This window comes from Teleopsis dalmanni, chromosome 2 (assembly GCF_002237135.1).
Source record: "Teleopsis dalmanni isolate 2A chromosome 2, ASM223713v2, whole genome shotgun sequence".
NCBI lineage: Eukaryota > Metazoa > Arthropoda > Insecta > Diptera > Diopsidae > Teleopsis > Teleopsis dalmanni.
The window spans coordinates 22,289,038-22,310,449 of record NC_051847.1 but is presented as its reverse complement, the minus strand read 5'-3'; the positions used below and the strand labels follow the sequence as shown (position 1 = coordinate 22,310,449).

The window sequence follows — 21,412 nt, the reverse complement described above, 5'->3', positions numbered from 1 at the left end:
CTCAATACTTATCAAATAAATTTTTGGCAGTATATTAACGATGTTTTAGAAATTTTAATTCTTTTATATATGATCCAGTAATAGACCTATGCTTTGAGTTTAACCACATTAAAGATTTGTTATTCCAAATTACTTTTTATACCAAACACAGTACTTTCACAAATATTTGAATATAAATTTAAATATACAAATATAACCAACTATAAAACTGAGAACTTAGCGATAATTATCTAATTTTATTGTCTTAGCTTCAGTTTCAATATAAAAATATTATTTATATAATTAGGTAAGTAGAAGGTGGTATATATAAAGAAGGCTATAAAAGACATACCTCTACAATATGAGATACCTTGCAGCTAATAATAACCTAATGCGGCCTTTTTGCTTCTTACCATGTGTTACTCATAAACAAACTAGAGATTCAGTTATTTGTTTCTTGTACTCATCAGTTTTTTCTTATCGCGTTAGTTTCTACACCTTACTAATTACCTATATGGCTCAATGTTCCCCTAGGAATGAAGAAGAAGACTAATTACCTATCCACCTACACAATTATTTACCTATGAAAAAGTTGCCGCTGATAAGGGTTGAAAAGCATAATGTACATATTTTATGATGACATAATTGAATACATTTGTTATAATCTCTAATAGTTCCACCTACTTGCTATATAAACTATCATTAAGAGGTATAAATATGGATTAAATATAGTATACAATAGATATATTTACATACCCCATTGAAAACTTTTAAGCAAATTTCACTGCGTCCCTAACATCACAGTCTATTGCTATTGGTTACACTAGTCTTGAAAGTAAATTGATTTAATAGTAACGTTCAAGTATTTAAGTTAATGCACCGGCTGATATTTGGTGTGTATTTTCTGTACATACTATATGCAGTTAGAAAATAGTCAGTTTAGTATGATGGCAACACATTGGTATTCCATTCCTTGAAAAATATTGTTTTGCTTTGATTCAGAACAGTAAATGTAAAATAGTTCTCAACAGTTCTTTGATATACATAATGTATATTTAGTCTATAGACTATTTTAAAATACTGATACTGATCGAATATAATGGGAGCCAGATGAAAATGCTGCGGCTAGAAAGGTGTTTAATAAATGCCCATTCGTGGAAAAAGCGGTAAAGTTCATTTACATCTTCGCAGTTAACGAGAATCTGAAAACTACTAAAAGCTACTCAATAGCTTTATATGTACCACCGATACAGTACTTATATAGTGCATAAGTACTATAAAAGTAGTTTTCGTGACAAAACGCAATTATATTATATAGTAAATTTTATACTAAAATATATGTTTTATTCATATCAATATAATATGTGTTACATTGTACACCTTGTATTTAATATTAATTTCAATAAATTAAGATTTTTAGATATCAGTTATCAGGATATATTAGACAGAAATCAAATATCATCCGGATTTTTTAGTATAAATGATAAGAATTATGTATGACTAAGCCCTAAATTAAATAATGAAATTACGCAGTCTCAAAATGCTTTACACAAATTGCATTGTCTCAAAAAATCTGGATTATGGTTGATTTGGAATAGGAAATTGTTGTTGCGAACCTCTTCAACAAGCATAAAAGCAGAGAATTGAAAGCAACTTGCAACAAAATAATTTACTATTTTTGATATGTATCAAAAATTATAAATATTTATAAATATATATATTAAATAAATATAAATATTTATAATTTTTATGTGTATCAATAATCCCCTTTCATATAAATTTGTTTCTTTTTCGAATACTTTTTCTTGTTGCTAAACATTGTTGTTAAGCATTTGTTGAGCTTTTAGTGAAAAGCTTTATGTAGAAAATGTTGCTAGAGATATGTTGCTAAGATGTGCTTGCAAGAACTTTTTGGGTAAGCGCCACCACCTTTAGATTAAATACTTTTCCACAATTCAATCAAAAGCGTTTCGATTGTAATACGCGGCACAACCAATTTGTGTGATACCGAAATAAACATAAATTATATTTTTAAACATTTAAAAACAGTGCTACGTTAAAGTGTTTACTTTACATTACTTGTTGATTTCTATCAAATAAGGTAAGTGTTTTTATAAAAAAATTATATATGAAAAATTAAAAAATATATTTATCTAAAAGTGGATATTGAAGTATTAAAACTGAATTTAGTGCTTATAATTAGTATTAAAAATAAATGAAGTTTAAAAACAACACAGAAAATAAAAACAAACTATAGTGATGTAAATAGGAATTATTTATACCTATATATATGAACTTATATCTACAAAAAAGTATTATATTATACTATTACATTATTACGTATATATATCATAATAGATATGTTAATATCTTTTGTATTTTTAAAAAAATACATGTCAAATATCTGTGTTTTTAGTGTATCTAATCTTATTAATTTTCAGAACAAATAATTTAAAATTATCTTACATTTTTGAATTATATAAAAACTACTGGCATTAAGAGTTTCTCGGCAAATGATAAGAAACTCTGACTGTCTTCAAGTAATTGCTTAAAATTCGTACCTATATAAGCATGTATGCACCGCTCCGCTTATGTATATGCAGCAGATAAAAAACAAGTGTGTAAACAAAATTAAGCAAACAAGTTAGCAGAGGCGTCAGTCTGCTGTCTTTTGTTTTGCTTTAAAGCCGGAATTTACATACTCTACACTTGACTTCCAAACACACTATAAAAGTATTTCAAATAAACTCACTGCGTATATTTTAATATTCTAAGCGGTTCAGTTACTCTTGTGCCGAAAGCTAAAAATTTGGTATTTCAAGGCTGAAGATGACACTATGACGTCAACTTTCTCTTTGGGTGTGTTCTTTATGGGCTTTATATTCTTTTCCAAAATTTTTAGAAGTTGTTTATGTGCACAACTCATACATACATGTAATTACTTTCAGTTTCATTGGATATAAAGAATATCTATTTATTTGTTATATATGATGTGTAAATAAATTAAATGCTTTCAATAATGACGTAATCTTTCTGGATCTATTTTTAAAATGGAGCGCATGGCCAATTTGACCCCATAATTAGTTTATAGTCAATTAAGATCTCAATAATTATTTCAATTTTTAAAGCGTACATAAATTTTTTTGATTATTTTAACCGTTTTAATTTGTAATTACCATATAAGGTGATGACCAAATTTTTTTTTTGAAATATCTTTTAATATATCTTGTTTGAATACAACAACCTGTTGCAATTTTGTTTTTTATTAAATTAGAATATTTGAATTTATTAACTATATTAGTAGGCAAGATAAACATTTACAATAGACACGAATACAATTATACACTTAATTATTTAATTATAGACTTAAATATTCACTGTTTTATGCAATTCTTCACAATTTTTTGATATAAGTAGTAGTACTCCTGTCGAAACATATATACAGTCGAAACCGGTTATAACGACATTGAAAGGACCGAGTCAATCCGTAATTTATAATCAATAGCCATTATGAGCAATAATAGAAATTAAATGATCAAAAATTATAGTCACGTTGATAGAAGAGTGTATAATTTATAAATTAATTATATTCACAAATGATGAAATTATATTTTATTTAATTGTTTAAAAAATATATATGTGTATATATTTTGTATATTTTTATATACTTATCATTTCTCCACTAGGAGAAATAATCCATAAATTCTGGAGAAACAAAAAAATTAAAAATTTTTTCTTTTTTTGTGGATACCTTTTGAATGTATATATACAGAGTACATATACTGTGAGTATTCGCAGCCGACAGGGATTTGCTATAGTTAATAATTTTTCTTCAAATACTCCAAACAGAAAAGTGACAAAAAAATTTTTTTTTTCTGTTTATTGTTATAATCAATAAAAAATTTATCAAAACTGGGTCTTAATAACCAAAGTGGATCTTAATAACCATCAATATCAATGTCGTTCTAAAAGGTTACAAATTACTTGTGCAAATTGTTATCGCAAACTAAACTTAACTTTAAGAAACGGTCGTTATATCCAGTTAATTGTCCAGTTAGTTGTGATATCTGATTAATCGTTGTATCGGGTATCGTTAAAAGTGATTCGTACTGTAAGGGCATTTTAGACATACGGTATAACACTGTATATGTTATAAAATTTTAGATCTCTCGAACAAATTCCCTTTGCAAAACAATTTCCTAATCTTTCTTTATGATTTCTATACCAGCACTAAAATGAAATTTATTATTTAAAGTATACATTATAAGTTATAATAACTGAATGCTTACATATTTAAAGAATAATAATGGTAAAAATTTAATTTAATATAAGTTATGTGTATTGCAGTACATTTACAATGCGATACAATGCGACGATTTCATTAAATTGTCATATAATCAAATTATGTTTGAATATACCTTTTATTTCAATTAGTTATTCCTCTTTCATTAAATTTTTGGCATCCAAGTTAATCATTAATTTAATGAATTTTGGAGGTTTTTGTAATCTAAACTCAGTTCCTAATCAGAAATATTTTTAAGTTGAAATTATTTTTAGCTATACACGTAATTTTAAAGTTTACATCAATAACTAGGTTTCTTTTAATGAATTCAGAAACAAATTCAATAAACAATTCAATAATTAAAATAATTAATTAAATTATGTCAACAGTACCAATACCGAAAGAAAACATTTAAAGAAAAAATAAGATGAAATTATGTTTAGTGATATCAGTTTTAGTGATTATTTATTTCTTAGTATATAATCTTATATATATAATTCTTCTGTACGTGTGTTGACAGTGAACTCCTCCTAAACGGCTGAACCGATTTTGATGAAATTTTTTGTGTATTCAAGGAAGGTTTAGATTCACAATGTGGCCCACTGGATAATGTCTTTTTAATCAATTTTTTATTTTTTGGTATCCATATACATTTATATTAAAAATTTAAAATTTATTCATGCCTACTTTGATTTCTTTAAAAAGCTTAAAATCTCTAAAATGAATCGTAAAACTGCCGTTACATAGCTTAAGTGCATTTAAATTCTGCAGCATAATTATAGGTGAGCCAATTTTTACTCTTAAGTTATGTGGTGGTATTCCTGGTAAATCCAGCGAATTCAAAAATTCAACACACAAAAAAGAATAATTATATATATAAAGATATATATATCGTACAAAAAACAATGCCACGTCTTGGTGGACGAGGAGAAAATATTGGTCGACGGATTTGGAATTCACAATTACTCCAGAACCGTCGGTTAAATAGATCGGCAGAAAACAATGAAGATATAAGAAACCAGGATACAATTACACGTGCTAATGAAAGTCAAGAGCAACGCAACGAACGCCAGGAAAATTAATTGCAAGGGGAAACAACGTTCGCCGGGTCAGCTAGTAATATATATGAATAAATTATTAAAAATATTATTTTTATTTTTTTTAATTATTTTTATTCATTTAATACTATTTATATTAAAACAAGGAATAAGTAACATCAACCTTTAATAGAATTGAAACGCTAATTAGAATTGACTTCATATTTGGTATACAAATGTTAATGCTGGCATTGGTAAGAAATGTAGACGGAAAGTTAAAAAATATCTGATTTTTAAAAGTAATCAAATTTTCAAATTTTTTAAAAAGCTTTAATTTTTATGAAAAAGATAACGAAACTTTTGTAAAAAAGATATTTCGTTATTTATATAATTAAATATTACAAAGACACAAGCTTCACAAATGCTTCATAAATATCTACCAAAACATCAAGATTTGTGATAAAAGTTAAATTAAATATTATATTATGATTTAAAAGAATTTTTAAAAATAAAAAACTTGTTACTCATGTTATTGAAAACAATTTCCTTAATTATTTTTTTCAATTTTTTGAATAGTCATCAATTAATATAACAAAAAATATAAAAAAAATATGTTAAGCAATTTTCACTAGTTTTGTAAGGAAAACCCTCTAAAGATCTACAAATTCTATATAAGAAACATTCGAAATATATAATGTGTGAAACGATGGTTAAAGCAACCATGACAATTTTTTTTCCTGCAAATTGATGGCACTATGAATGCCAGAAAATATTAAAGATGAGCTTTGACCAGTCTGCAAAAGCAGAGAATAATAATATAAATAGAATCTGAAAGGTTATGCCCAAAAATTCTTGGAGGAATGGCTCAAGAAATAAGAATATTATTTAAATTTATTCATTGCATTGAAATTTATATATGGGGAATGAAACGCGCAGCCATATGAATGCTGCCTAGAGATCTTAATTTATCCAAAAAGTGCAAAACAAGTTAGTATAGATACATTAGGATACATTTATAATGTTATGTTATAATACAAATTAAAATAACACATGAAATTAAAAGGTGAATAATTTTTGGGTTGTACATAAATCATATAACATTACTCCATTAAACAAATAAGTTTTAATTTTAATCATATATTTTGTTGTAGACAAGTACATGTAGAAAAAAAATTATGACGATTACTCTGGCGTCAGAATCTATTTTTTCTCTTTAGGGGAAATACATATATTTAGATCATACCATGACACTATAAGTACCTCGATCAGATCAATGTGTATTGCAATTGAGAGATAACAAAGTATTCTAATTTTCAAATCTAGTATATATTTTAGAAGTGTTATTGAATGGATGTAGATACAATACCAACCGATTTTGTTTTGGATGGAAAGTTTTTACATGGCTAATTTCGTTTTCAACCTCTGCTCAAAATTAACGACGTACTCATTTTCATAATAAACTTGTTTTTGATTTAATTTTATTAATTAATTACTATGATCATAATTTTATCTAACATCCATTATATAACATAACATGAACACATAAAAGCAACTTTAATTAGTTGATGTCGACTAAGTACTTAAGCACGACAGATTTACATTAGTCTTCTAGTTGAATTGCATTAACTACAATGGTTCTATATCAGATTTTTACAATATTTATTTTTACAATATTACTACAGGAATCTAGCGAAAAGGTATTGAATAATTTCGAAAAATATAAAATGTACGATTAATTTTATTGATGCAGGATACATGGAGTTGTGAAATTCACTCTGTTTCTATATATAAATCCAGCACCGAATACTTAGATACAGATATAAAAAGTGAACGGCTCTCGCGAGGAAAATATGGCTTTAGTGGTTTTGTGGATTTTAAACAGGATACGAGTGATAAATGGACTATAAGATCAAATTTTACGCGTAGTATTTACGGGACCAATAAATTTATTCCAACTCCATACCAAACTCCAAAGATGAAATTTCACAGTTTTATTGCTGGACCTTATAAACGTTTTGCCATGAGCACATTAAGAAATTGTACAAAAAATGGGATAGAGTTTGAAGGAAATTTCGTCCCACCTGTAACAAAACGTCGTATGATATTTCATAAATGTCGTGTAAATGTAGATAATTGGCCTTACTTCGTTGCTGGCTATTATAAAATATTTGTAGAGATATTAGAACCTCAATACACTGGCTGGGAGGTAGTTTTAAAAATGACTTCTTCTACACCTCTGTTATAAATTAGTTAACGGTGGATAACAGCTATACTAAGTCGGTGGATATAATGAATAATATTAATTTATTAAATAAATTTAGAAGTTTAAAAAAACATTAGTCTTAAATTTTTAATAATCGAGCAAGAAAACCTACCGTAAACGATCAATTTAAACACAGTCATAATGATAATGTATATAGTTTTAAAAAACAATTCTACAGTATCTAATGTGAGTACTTAACAGCTATTTTAATCCAATATTATTTTATTATATTAATATTAATTTTACATATAATACAACGAGACTATAAGAAAATTTTGAGCAGTTTGACATAAATTTAAGACAATGTAATTTAAAAGTTAAGATCGTTATATAGTACTCCAGTTTTTTTTTTTTGCTGAAAATCAAGTTAAAAACAAAAATTATAAACTTTTTAATATATTTAAAACTTATTCACACATCAAAGGATTTTCACACGACTATTATAATTTTTAATAAAAATTTTTATTGAAAATTCAACTAATAAATTAGTATAATATAAAACATGTTGTCAAAATTCTGTCCTGTCATCCGTTGTAGGTGAAAAACATATATATGTTTATATATGTCATATAAAAAAAAATGTAAATAAAACATAATAGTTCAATCAACTATTAAAATTAACGTAGACAGCCTAAAAATCTATATATAAAAAAATATTTATATACATAAAAAGATTATAGTTCAGTAAACTATCAAAATTACAAAGACACACCCTCTTTAAAATAAATTGTGACGTAGCCATATTTACTCAAAACTGATACATTAAGATACATTTATCTTACATAACATTATAAATTATACATATTAAAATAATACATGAAATTAAAAGGTGAATAATTTTTGGGTTGTAAATCATATAACATTACTCCATTAAACAAATAAGTTTTAATTTTAATCATATATTTTGTTGTAGACAAGTTCAAGTAGAAAAAAAATTATGACGATTACTCTGGCGTCAGAATCTATTTTTTCTCTTTAGGGGAAATACATATATTTAGATCATACCATGACACTATAAGTACCTCGATCAGATCAATGTGTGTTGCAATTGAGAGATAACAAAGTATTCTAGTTTTCAAATCAAGTATGTATTTTAGAAGTGTTATTAAATGGATGTAGATACAATACCAACCGATTTTGTTTTGGATGGAAAGTTTTTACATGGCTAATTTCGTTTCCAACCTCTGCTCAAAATTAACGACGTACTCATTTTCATAATAAACTTGTTTTTGATTTAATTTTATTAATTAATTACTATCAATTCATGTAACAAGTGATCATAATTTTATCTAACATCCATTATATTACATAACATGAACACATAAAAGCAACTTTAATTAGTTGATGTCGACTAAGTACTTAAGCACGACAGATTTACATTAGTCTTCCAGTTGAATTGCATTAACTACAATGGTTCTATATCAGATTTTTGCAATATTTATTTTTACAATATTACTACAGGAATCCAGTGGAAAGGTATTGAATAATTTCTAAAATTATAAAATGTACGAATAATTTTATTAATGCAGGATACATGGAGTTGTGAAATTCACTCTGTTTCTATATATAAATCCAGCACCGAATACTTAGATACAGATATAAAAACTGAACGGATCTCGCGAGGAAAATATGGTTTTAGTGGTTTTGTGGATTTTAAACAGGATACGAGTGATAAATGGACTATAAGATCAAATTTTACGCGTAGTATTTACGGGACCAATAAATTTATTCCAACTCCATACCAAACTCCAAAGATGAAATTTCACAGTTTTATTGCTGGACCTTATAAACGTTTTGCCATGAGCACATTAAGAAATTGTACAAAAAATGGGATAGAGTTTGAAGGAAATTTCGTCCCACCTGTAACAAAACGTCGTATGATATTTCATAAATGTCGTGTAAATGTAGATAATTGGCCTTACTTCGCTGCTGGCTATTATAAAATATTTGTAGAGATATTAGAACCTCAATACACAGGCTGGGAGGTAGTTTTAAAAATGACTTCTTCAACACCTCTGTTATAAATTAGTTAACGGTGGATAACAGCTATACTAAATCGGTGGATATAATGAATAATATTAATTTATTAAATAAATTTAGAAGTTTATAAAAACATTAGTCATAATCGATTTAAATAAATTTGATTCAAATTTATTCGATTTGTGCAAAGTGGATATTTGTATGTTTTTTTATTAAGTGTCCAGGACAAATTTTTAACTCGTAATCAGACAAAAGACTAAACCAAATTTTACCCTACCCATTTAAAAATAACCATTGATTTGAAGTTATTATTAAAAATATCAGATGAAAAATGCAATTAATTAACAAAATTCAACAAAATTCATTTAATCAAAAATGTGTGTTTAGTTTTTTAATTATTTATTCAAAACTTCACTTCAATTTTAATTATTAGATGTGAGTTGACGTCAGTTTTGTGTGTTAATCATATTTTTTGATCTCCAATTATATCTCTTTAAAAAAAAGCCTTAACTTTAGGAGTGATCTAGACTTGTACAAATTCCTAGTCTTTTTCTTAATTGCTTAACAGCTGTATATGTAGCGGTCTCGTATTGACTGAAACAACTACCTTAATCTAAATAATTTTAATAATTGAAGCTATATATAATGACATATTATCACTTTAAATACATACGTTGTGCTCTGTAGTGATCACTAGTAATTAATATAATATAATTAAATTAATATGATCCATGGTCGGCAATATCTTTCTGATCTCAATGGAAAATATCACCATGATGACATAAATTTCTGTCTTGGTGTATAAGGACATTACATTATTATTACCATGTCCTAAATACTCTAATTTTTGCTTTGGGTTGTTCTAACAGAACTATTTTAAATGACCAATATCTAATAGATGCAAAAATGCTTCTCTTGTCTACCAGTCAAGTTGCAGTTCTAATAAAATTCTAGTTTCAACATTACTGTTTTTAAATTAATGCGCTTTCAAATATATCATCTATTCTTATTATATATAAGCATTTTTGTTAGATATAAAAGTTTACTGAACTCTTAACGTTTACTATGAACGTTATCGTTCATATGAATCTCCTTTTTTATTTGGAGTTCTTAAATTTTTAATAATCGAACAAGAAAACCTACCGTAAATGATCAATTTAAAAAACACAGTCATAATGATAATGTATATAGTTTTAAAAAACAATTCTACAGTATCTAATGTGAGTACTTAACAGATATTTTAATCCAATATTATTTTATTATATTAATATTAATTTTACATATAATACAACGAGACTATAAGAAAATTTTGAATTTTTAAGACAATGTAATTTAAAAGTTAAGATCGTTATATAGTACTCCAGTTTTTTTTTTTTTTGCTTAAAATCAAGTTAAAAACTAAAATTATAAACTTTTTAATATATTTAAAACTTATTCACACATCAAAGGATTTTCACACGACTATTATAATTTTTAATAAAAATTTTTATTAAAAATTCAACTAATAAATTAGTATAAATATAATACTTGTTGTCAAAATTCTGTTCTGTCATCCGTTGTAGGTAAAAAACATATGTTTATATGTTTATATATGTCATATAAAAAAAATGTAAATAAAACATAATAGTTCAATCAACTATTAAAATTAACGTAGACAGCCTAAAAATCTATATATAAAAAAATATTTATATACATAAAAAGATTATAGTTCAGTAAACTATCAAAATTACAAAGACACACCCTCTTTAAAATAAATTGTGACGTAGTTGCCATATTTACCCAAAACTGTGAATTCGAATGACCAGATGTTTTGTTTATGCTAATACCCACCATAAATTTAAACATAAATATTTATATATTAACAGTATATATATATATACATAAACGCAATATATATCTATATATATATATATATATTTATATATTTATATTAATTCCACTGCGCCATTTCACACGGCACTAAAGTTTTCGATGTTAGTCTTCACGTCTGTGCCCAAGTGATCTCTTCGTTGCGTATAGGTATAATTACTATTTAAGATATATCATTTGTTTTTTTTTTTGATAAATTCAAAACAAAAAATAGTAATACATTTAGAAAAAGAAAAATATGAGGAATTTAAATAATTTAAAAATAAAGTAAACAAAAATTAAAAATATACACAATAATATGAAACAAACGCTTATAAAATTATCTTTTATATAAAATAATAATTTTAGTTTAGCATAACAATTTTAAAAATGATTTAATTTTGTTAGGTGATAAATATATATAAAAAAACTCTTTTATCGATTTATGCTTAGGTAAATTTTTTTAAAAAATTCTAAAAACTCTATATTTTATTATATTTGTATTGTCATAAGGCCAGTTGTTTTCAATATTGACTCAGAAAAAATCAGTGCAAGAGTAGAGCCAAAATTATAAATAAACCAATTTACACAGTATTCTGAATTTTAATATTCCATAATATTTTAAAGGTTTATTCAGTTTCGTTGATATCAAATTACATAAGCGAAATCTTAAAGCGAGCATAATGCATTTTTTTTTGGAAAACATACATTAAGCTAAAGAAAATTAAAACGGTCGTCATTACTAGGAAACAAAATCAACACCAACTATAATTATATGCCAAGAACGCTCACATATAATAGAGAATATAATGAAATGCTTAAGCGTTACTTCCGACGAAGTATGAAAACACTTCAGCACCTTCACCCGAATTTACCTAGTTCCACACTTAACTTAAAAAAAAAATAAATGATCTTTTTAAAAAGAAATATTGAGATTAGTTTTGTTTTACGATTGCGCTGCTTATGACAAGGATCCCAAAAATACTCTCAAACGTGTCCTGCCATGTCAATTTCCTGTGTTCAAAATGATCATAAGACAGTCGTGACATACCGATATATTAGATATTGATATATATCAGATATAGACATATATATAGATCAACATTTTGTGAACTTAGCTATGTACATGGGAGTGAAATTATTTAACATAATTGACTTTTTAACAACCGAGCACTACCCTTCACCCTTTGCTGGAGACAACCCTAAGCACTACTGGAAAATATGCGGACATGAGCAATATAAGAAAGTATAAACTTATCATTATCTGGCCTGTGGACTCAGATATAACTTCACATGCACAATTGAGTTTTCGGTTACCAACTCGAAATTCACATTAATTAAACCAAACAAAGCCAGCATAAGCTTACTTTAATGAATAATTATGAAAACTAATTCTTTTATAAATAAGTTACATTTTACGTTTATTAAGATCCAAAGTTTCTTTAAAAAAAAAAATAAATAATTTTTAAGTGCAGCTGTAAAGGCAATCCGAATTAACAGATATAAATTTATATTTGAGTATTATTTAATAGTCGCAACAACTAATTAACGAAAGTCGTTGTCAACAAAGTAATAATTATGACCGATATTATTGGATAGAAAATGAGGTGTAACGTCTACTATTTTCTATTTCCTATTTTAATTGAATCCATCCATTTCATTTGACAACTTTGATCGTCATTAGTACCATTTCATAATTGGGCTAAGTACCCCATTTCATACAATGGTTTTTGTCGTAATTATATTCCTGCCTTGGCCAACAAAAATAATATTTGTTAATGCTTTAACATTGACAAACTAACAATGATGACATAGTTCACAAAAATGCGAACCATAATGGGTGTGCGCAAGGACACTTTAATAATATTTCTGTACCTATCCTTTTAGATGCCTATCGTATCTAATGTACATATCTCATTAGACAAAAATCGTCCTATAGGCGCCAAGTTGAAAATTGTTTGACTTTATGATATGAAGTATTGTTAAATGTGTTATATACCCACATATATATATTGTATAAATATAAATATTGTATAAATATATATACCATTTTCAAACAATAAAAATATGCCATAGTAATATTACGACTATATACTTTAACAAATTTTCCTATTTTTATGTCACAGGCTTAGCGTAATCTGGTCTCAGCTTTTTTTATTTTTCTCTCACATGGCGCTTTCTGTTACTACATTGATAAGACGATATGAAAGTATTTTTTACAGAAAAACTTGTCTACAAATTATCTACACTATTTTACATACAATAAAATGACTCATTTATAGACAAATAAATACGAAGTGCCTTACATTTATCTACTAATTCTATTTAATACCAACAGTTGCTTTAATTTTTTATGTATTCATAAATAATTTTTAATGATACTCTACTTAGAATCGCCATAATTCAGTGATTCATTCTTTTTATCTCAGGAAGTTGAGTAAAATTTGGACACATATATTTGCGAAGGTTATTTGTAAATATTTTTTAACTTATAATCATAATTAACTAAATATAAAAGGGCGTTTACGCAGCCATAAAGGCTACATAATGTTATACATACACATAAGGCGTTTTAACTACATTCTTTTCATTTTAAATAAATTCCTACTTTTATTGAAGTTTGCACGCAAATACTTTGAAAATTAAAAAACTATTTCACATAACATATACATATAAAATTATTACGGACAATTTCAAATTAAAATTAAATTTAATTTTATTTAAACATATACCACAATAACTTTATGGAATTATTAGCGCTCGTACAAGACCTATATTGGCTTAATCTTTAATTTGAGTTTGCTATGTTTCTGTAGTGGAATGGGTCTATTATACATATGATATGCTTTAGTATCATGACACTACTGGAACCATAAACCTATGTTTTCCTTTAAGCTGCAAAGAGACCAACCTCTTAAGTACGATAGAGCAGAGCTTACTGGTACTACTGGAACCATAAGCTTATGTTTTTCTTTTAGATACAAAGAAAGCAACCTCTTAAATACGTCAGAGTACAGCTTACTGCCACTACTGGAACCGTAAACCTATGTTTTCCCTTAAGCTCAAAGAGACAAATCTCTTGAGTACGATAGAGCAGAGCTTACTGACAGTTGCATGAGGAGATATTTTAGCCTGCACAATCACAATTCACAATTATACCAAAAGATGGGTTTGTATATCCTCAGAAATTGTCGTCTTTGCATAAATAAGAATTAAACCTCAAATCTCATTCAACTCAACCTCTTAAGTACGATAGAGCTGAGCTTACTGGCACTATTGGAACCATAAACCTATGTTTTCCTTTAAGCTGCAAAGAGACAAACCTCCTAAGTACGACACAGCAGAGCTAACTGGCAGTTGCATGAAGAGATATTTCAGCCTGCACTATCATCTCAAAGAGATGGGTTTGTATATTCTTCGAAAATGTCGTCTCTGCATATATGGGAATTAAAGCTCAAGTCTCTTTCTTTATAATTCTTCTACTTGTACCTTTACTGACTACTAAATCGCTACTCCAAACTCAGTCTCAATAAAAAAATTGTTAATTTCCAAATCAATATTTAATTCGGACATATGGTGTAGAACTGTAGTTTCCAGGTTTCCAGGGTTCAGATCCGTACAATAGTATAGAGTTCATGCAAGCATTATAAACATGTAATTTCATTTGTGGTGAGATTTCGTGGTTCGGCATGGTCAGCAATAAAATGAGCGAACAGAAGCTGATATTGGCTCATAGACTGTATTGTAAGTTGATGTAGTACAATAAATCTATTTTTGTCACAGTGATCCACTGAAAATCTAAGTTCACCCTTCATTCAAATTCTAGGTTCAGTCAAAGCCACAACTCTGTGAAATTGAGATCCACTTATGCTGACTGATCCAATTTATAATTCCAATGGATACTAAACTTTCATCTCTTGTAGGTCCTATTTATTTTTAGACTTTAATAAGGATTTATACTAAGACTATGAAATCTTTAAAAAGTAAATATATAATAGGTAAACGCGGTATGTCAATAGAAAATATACGAAATAAATTTTTTATTTCAGGTTACAATTATGACTTAAATTTTAAAGGAATAAAAAAATTACGCGATTATAAACACCTGTAATTCACTGATCTGTTGAAATATATTACTACAAATTTAGACCAAATAATTATTAAAAATTATATTAATTATTTGAATATATCCGTAGTATTCGTATTTTGTAATATAACTATAATTTTGATTTTAATTTATTTTCTCCCATTATTATTTATTTTAAAAATTTATTTTTTTAGAATTTTAATAATATACGCAAAAATAATAATTTAGTATGAAAATAAACCAATGTAATTTAAATATAAATTCGAGTAAAAATAAATAAAACAGAAAAAAAACTAAAATAAAAATTTTAACATAAAATCACAATATAAAGAAATACAAAAGATGAGTTACTATTTAAAATATTTTAAATAATATAGAATTTATTTTTGAACACAGAAGTTCATGAAACTATGGCAAAAATACAAATAAATAAACAATTTCAAAAAAATTCAAGAAAGAAATTTGTGAAATAAAATCATCTTTAAAATATTAAATTTTAAATAAAAAAATAAATGGTAATTATTATGACAGGACAGAAGAATCCAATGGACAATGTTTAGAGTTCTTAATAAATTAAAAATTTAATGATTTTTATTGAAATTAAATTTAAAAAGTATAACAATTATTTTATTTATTTTATATGTATATTAAATTTTTTTTTTGTTTTTGAAATACATTTTCATATATATAATCGAAGTTAGTAAACATTATTCTTAAATACATTCAATCCCAAAGGTTTTCATTTCCTGCCGGAAAATCTGACCTTTACTTTTAATAAAAAAATCAATATTTTTTTTTTTTCCATGTGTTGCTAATATTGGTGTTTATTTTAAAAGACAGTTGTGACATTCAAAAACTAATTTGATAATTTTTCACAATATTTATTTTAAAAAGAAAATATTATTAATGTGAATTTAAGTGCATGACAGCAAAAGTGGTGTCTATATATAAATATTAAAAATATTTCAAATTTTTGCCCCACATGGCAAGCTAGTGGCATAGATAAAAAGGAGCATAGGATTGTATTATGCCCCGGGGCACTACTTACTTCAGTGAAGAAGTACTGAAGTACTGAAGTACTTACCAAGTCAAGTATATATTATGTATTCTATTAATGTATGCTTTTCAAAGAGGTCTGTCATGTCCGGTGGCATTTGTAAAAGAACGTCAAATGTTCTCCGAATCAAAAGTATTTTATGTATTGAAATACAATATGTATTTCAGGATTTAATAAAAAGTTATGAATTACTGGACGCCAGTTAAGCGCGTGACCACACTTAACTATAATTGCAAATAATAATTGCTCTGCTAACAAAGAGAAATTTATATATAAAGAGAATAATTGCTCAACATTTCAATGTCATATATGTTTATTTACAAATCTGTTTGAATGTCATACACTAAAATGTCAATATATCTTGGCACAAATTAATATATATAAATCATATACAGTAAAAATAACTTTAAAATATGTAATTTTATTGGTAGTCACAATATATTGTGCAGCGAATAATGCACGCTCTGTAACCAAAACTGTAATTTTACTTATCTAAGATCAAACTGTTTTCTCATGTAAAAAATATATTTTCCTTACACATTTACATTATACGAGGGCGGTTTCATAAGTCACTGACTTTTTGAATTTCCCGCGTACTTACTCCAAATGCAACAGTGCTGCTGTCAGCTGTAATCTACCAGTGGGCAACTTTCTAATTTTGAGCAAGCTACGTCGTTCAGTTGGTGTTTGATAGCCGTTCACAGCCAACAACCTCGTGAATTTTTACGAAAATGGAAAAATGTGAATATATATATATATTCTGATTTATAATAATTTTTAAATAGAAGTGGCATTTTTTTCAAACTTGTATTATCTGTTTTTAGTGCAGTTAGCTTGCACTTTATGCTATTAAAAGTGTTTATGCAGCGGCGTTTAATTCCTACTTCAGTTTTTGACTATTTTTATATAATGATGTTTTATATTTTATTATGCAATTTTTGAAGTTCGTATTATAAATAAACTAATAATATAAGCAGATCAGAGTTAAAGTTTAATTAAAATTAAAACAATTAGTAAATTTAAGGAGGAAGAACCTAACATTGTTCTGTGTTTTATAGGTCTTATATTTTTAATAACTTTAATACATCATACACTCGTATTACAACCAATTTACAATTAATTGAAAATTTTCTTAGTTAATAAATACTTACACCCTAATATTTCTATTTGTTTTTGGGCTTTACATAAAACTATATTTTTTATTTTTTTTTACTTTTTTAATTAGAAAAATACTGAAAAATCTACAATAAACAATAGATTCAAATAAACAAATTTTAATTATATATATTCTCTAAAGAACGTGCATCCAAGTACTTGTATGTTAATTATTTTTTAATCTCTTTTTAATATCAAAATATTTGTTTGAATCATTAAAAAAAAATATTTCTGTTGTAATATTAATAATAGTAATTTTTAAAAAATACTGAATATACAGTAATAATTAAAATGTTTTACAAATATGATAGAGAGATCTATAATATTATTGTTGCACTTAACAGAAGATACTAATTAATATATAATTTGTACTTTTTATATCAAAAATGAAAATATGCTTTGCTTTTTATTCTTTATATATTATTAGGTATACACCTACGTATATGATGCCTTTCATGATTGTATCAAGAATTTAAAAAAATTCCAATATACACATAGTATTATATATTGAAAAATAGTATCTAATATGATAATCTATTATCATATTACAACGATACTTACATTGTATAAAGGTGGGGAATTTATTTTTAATTAACATGACTACGTTTTTAATTTAGCAAGAAAACAAAACTACAATTGCAAAATTTTATAATTGACATTCTAGTGAAATGATAAATGATAGATATTTTATTTACATATGAACTATTATTATCTATTACTATTATTATGAACATTATTATAGTTATACTTGGTAGCCACATCTGAAAAGATTTATTAACATATGAGTACATTGCTCACTTGCAAAGATTTAACTACTTTGATATTTTGAAATGATTTATAATATTAATAAAAATTTCAGAGAATAGAATGTTTGTCATTTTATTATTAAAACACATAGAAATAACTGCAAAGATACTGCGAGATAAAAAATGTATAAACAATATTGCTAGGCACATTTTGAAATATCAACTGAGATACAGGATATCAAAGAGCAGGTCATTCGAAGATGACCTTTAGACAAAAACTTTTAATATCTCAAAAACGATAATCGTTTAAATTATTTTTAATTTATTAATTATTTCTTAAATTTATACTTATCTATAATAAGTTTCCTTATATGAATAAGTCTAAAAGTAATAATGGTTTAAAATTCATTTTTTTGAAAAAGTTTTGTTCATATTAGGAGTAAATGTTTTTTTTTTAAAAATATTTATTAAATTATTATCTTTGAAGCAATATGACTACTGCCTTTTTAAAGCACTTATAAATAATAATAAATAAATTATTTTAGTGAATAATATTAATTAAATTGAAGTTTAATAACAATTTCTTTATTATTTTATTTTTAGACAATCAAAAAGCATTTAAGTATGTCTACTCCAGTAGGACCTGAACCATGCAATGTCGTTTGCCCAAGCTGCAGACAACAAGTAACCACAAAAGTTTCACACAAAGCTTCAACCAAAACGCACATAATTGCGCTAATTTTGTGTCTGTTTGTGTAAGTAGAATTCATAACTTAATTATGTACATAATTTAAAATTCCATATATATCATGCGTAATTATTGGAATGCCTAAAATGAACTGTATACCGTAATATAAACAATTGTATATTTATAGTAGTTTTTTAACCCATATATTAATAAAATTTATAAAAACAATCAAACAATTTCATACAAATGAGAAGTGCAATTAAGAATAAATTTACACTTATAGTGTTTATACTTCACAATTAGCGAATTCCGTTTGATTATAATTGCATAATTACTATTAAGAATTTGTACTGCGGTAAGTAAACAACGAACAACCGAATAGAAAATATACCAAATATTTTTTTTTTACTTGTAGTATCATGAAGCTTAGAGCCAAGACTTAAATTTAATAAAACTAAATAATTTTGAATAATTAAAAACTAATATATGTATATACAACATAAATTTATATCCAACTTATTGATTTACATCATTTCAGTTTTTAGTGCAATGAGAATTAATACACAATAGCACTAATTACTACACAATTAGCGAGTTAAATGCGTAATTCGTTAATTGAGATAGTGTAAACGTTTTATAAATTACAAAATAAAAGAATTCAAATTTCTATTATTAATCATTAAAATAAAGTGATATACTTATTCATTGTATTAACATATGTGCATAGTATTTTCTTTTTTTAAAAAGAAATATTTCAAATAAAATATTTTTTATTTATCTTCAGATGTTGGCCATGTGCATGCTGTCTTTACTGTACTAAATGTGCTCGCAACGCTGAGCATCACTGCCCTTCGTGCAATGCGTTCCTGGGAGTCTACGAACGTTGATCATTTACTAATTTAGCACTAAAACAGCGGCATTGACACTAAAGTTCAAATGTGCATTTTTTACAATTGAAACAAATTTTGAAAAACAATTAAGAATTTAAATGAACGAAATGAGGAAATTACACTGCTACAAATGCTGTTAATTTAATTGCAACATTCTTACAAAGCTGCTTAAAATAAATACTTAAATATATAGTGTTTTATTGATATATGTACATTATAATATATATTTTATATATGATTTTAATCGAAAATATTTCATGGCTACATGCAGAAGTGCAGTCAGTAGAAATGAAACACTTTTTTATACGTATTACACATTATTTAGTAAAAATTCAATATTTAATTTGATACATACTACGTCATAAATGGAAATAGTTTTTTTTAAAAAAAATTTTATATAATATATAAGCATTATTTTGAATATAATCAAAGTAAATGTATTGTCAATTTAATTTTTATTTTTTGAATCAAACAATTATAGATTTTCTAAGATGCAAAAGAAATAATATCAAAAGCAATTTTAAACGTTTTTAATAAAGATATTCTAATAAATTGTTGTTTTTATGAATACATAAATATATACATATGTATAACTGTAATTCTTATATTTATCTCTAATAAATGTTATAAAAAATTTTTTTCTTATTTTCTTTAAAATATTAACATATTCCCGATAGTCGTAAAGACAAATAGTTAGTACTTTCGTTAGTTGGGTTACTTTGTCTCCAACGGACGAAATTTTAATAAACTTTAGATATTCAAGATCATAGATTTAAATAAGATTTTAGCTAACACTCAGAAAAATATGCTCTAACCACATACTAGTTAAATTGATCGGACATGAAAACCAACATGTGGTATGGTTAAACCAACATGATGCGTCGAGTAAGAATATTTTGACCTGAGATTTAGTTCCTGGAATTTCTAGAACATGGAATTTCTAGAACATTTAATATAGGTAAGCAATCTGCTTAATGTGCAACGTTTTGTGTAAAACCCAAATGTGCACAATATTTCATTTATAGGAACGTTGATGTCTAAAAAATCATAAGTGGGTTCAAACTTATTTAATACTATAATAATATATATTTGAATTAAAAATAAAATTTTATTATAGTTTATCTATTTTCGAAACCACAGAAACAAAACAGACTAATATTTTTGCAGTTGATTAAAGACGGTCTTTCTTGCACTAACTAATATCGGCACTAAACCGGACCGCTCTCGTCGATTTTCTCTGGAATCAACTTTAGCTGTTGGACAAAGACTGCACTATTTGCCATTTCTACGGAAATCGAATTTGGCATAAATTTCAAGGAAATAAGGGCCTACGAATTAGTATAATTACTAATTTCTTATTACGTATTTCTTTAATTAACTTAAAAATTATTATATATAAA

General features: G+C 25.9%; 2 protein-coding genes across 2 annotated transcripts; both read left to right on the top strand.

The window, feature by feature from the left end:
• Positions 1-1,946: 1,946 nt before the first annotated feature.
• On the top strand, positions 1,947-20,372 carry LOC119685092 (lipopolysaccharide-induced tumor necrosis factor-alpha factor homolog). Its single transcript, XM_038099291.1, has 3 exons — positions 1,947-2,080; positions 19,038-19,189; positions 19,907-20,372. Exons 2-3 carry the CDS (start codon positions 19,059-19,061, stop codon positions 20,007-20,009), a joined length of 234 nt encoding a protein of 77 aa, XP_037955219.1. The 5' UTR covers positions 1,947-2,080; positions 19,038-19,058; the 3' UTR covers positions 20,010-20,372.
• On the top strand, positions 8,958-9,666 carry LOC119685091. The gene is made up of 2 exons (XM_038099290.1): positions 8,958-9,037; positions 9,091-9,666. The coding sequence occupies exons 1-2, from the start codon at positions 8,972-8,974 to the stop codon at positions 9,583-9,585; spliced, it is 561 nt and encodes a 186-aa protein (XP_037955218.1). The 5' UTR covers positions 8,958-8,971; the 3' UTR covers positions 9,586-9,666.
• Positions 20,373-21,412: the final 1,040 nt, after the last annotated feature.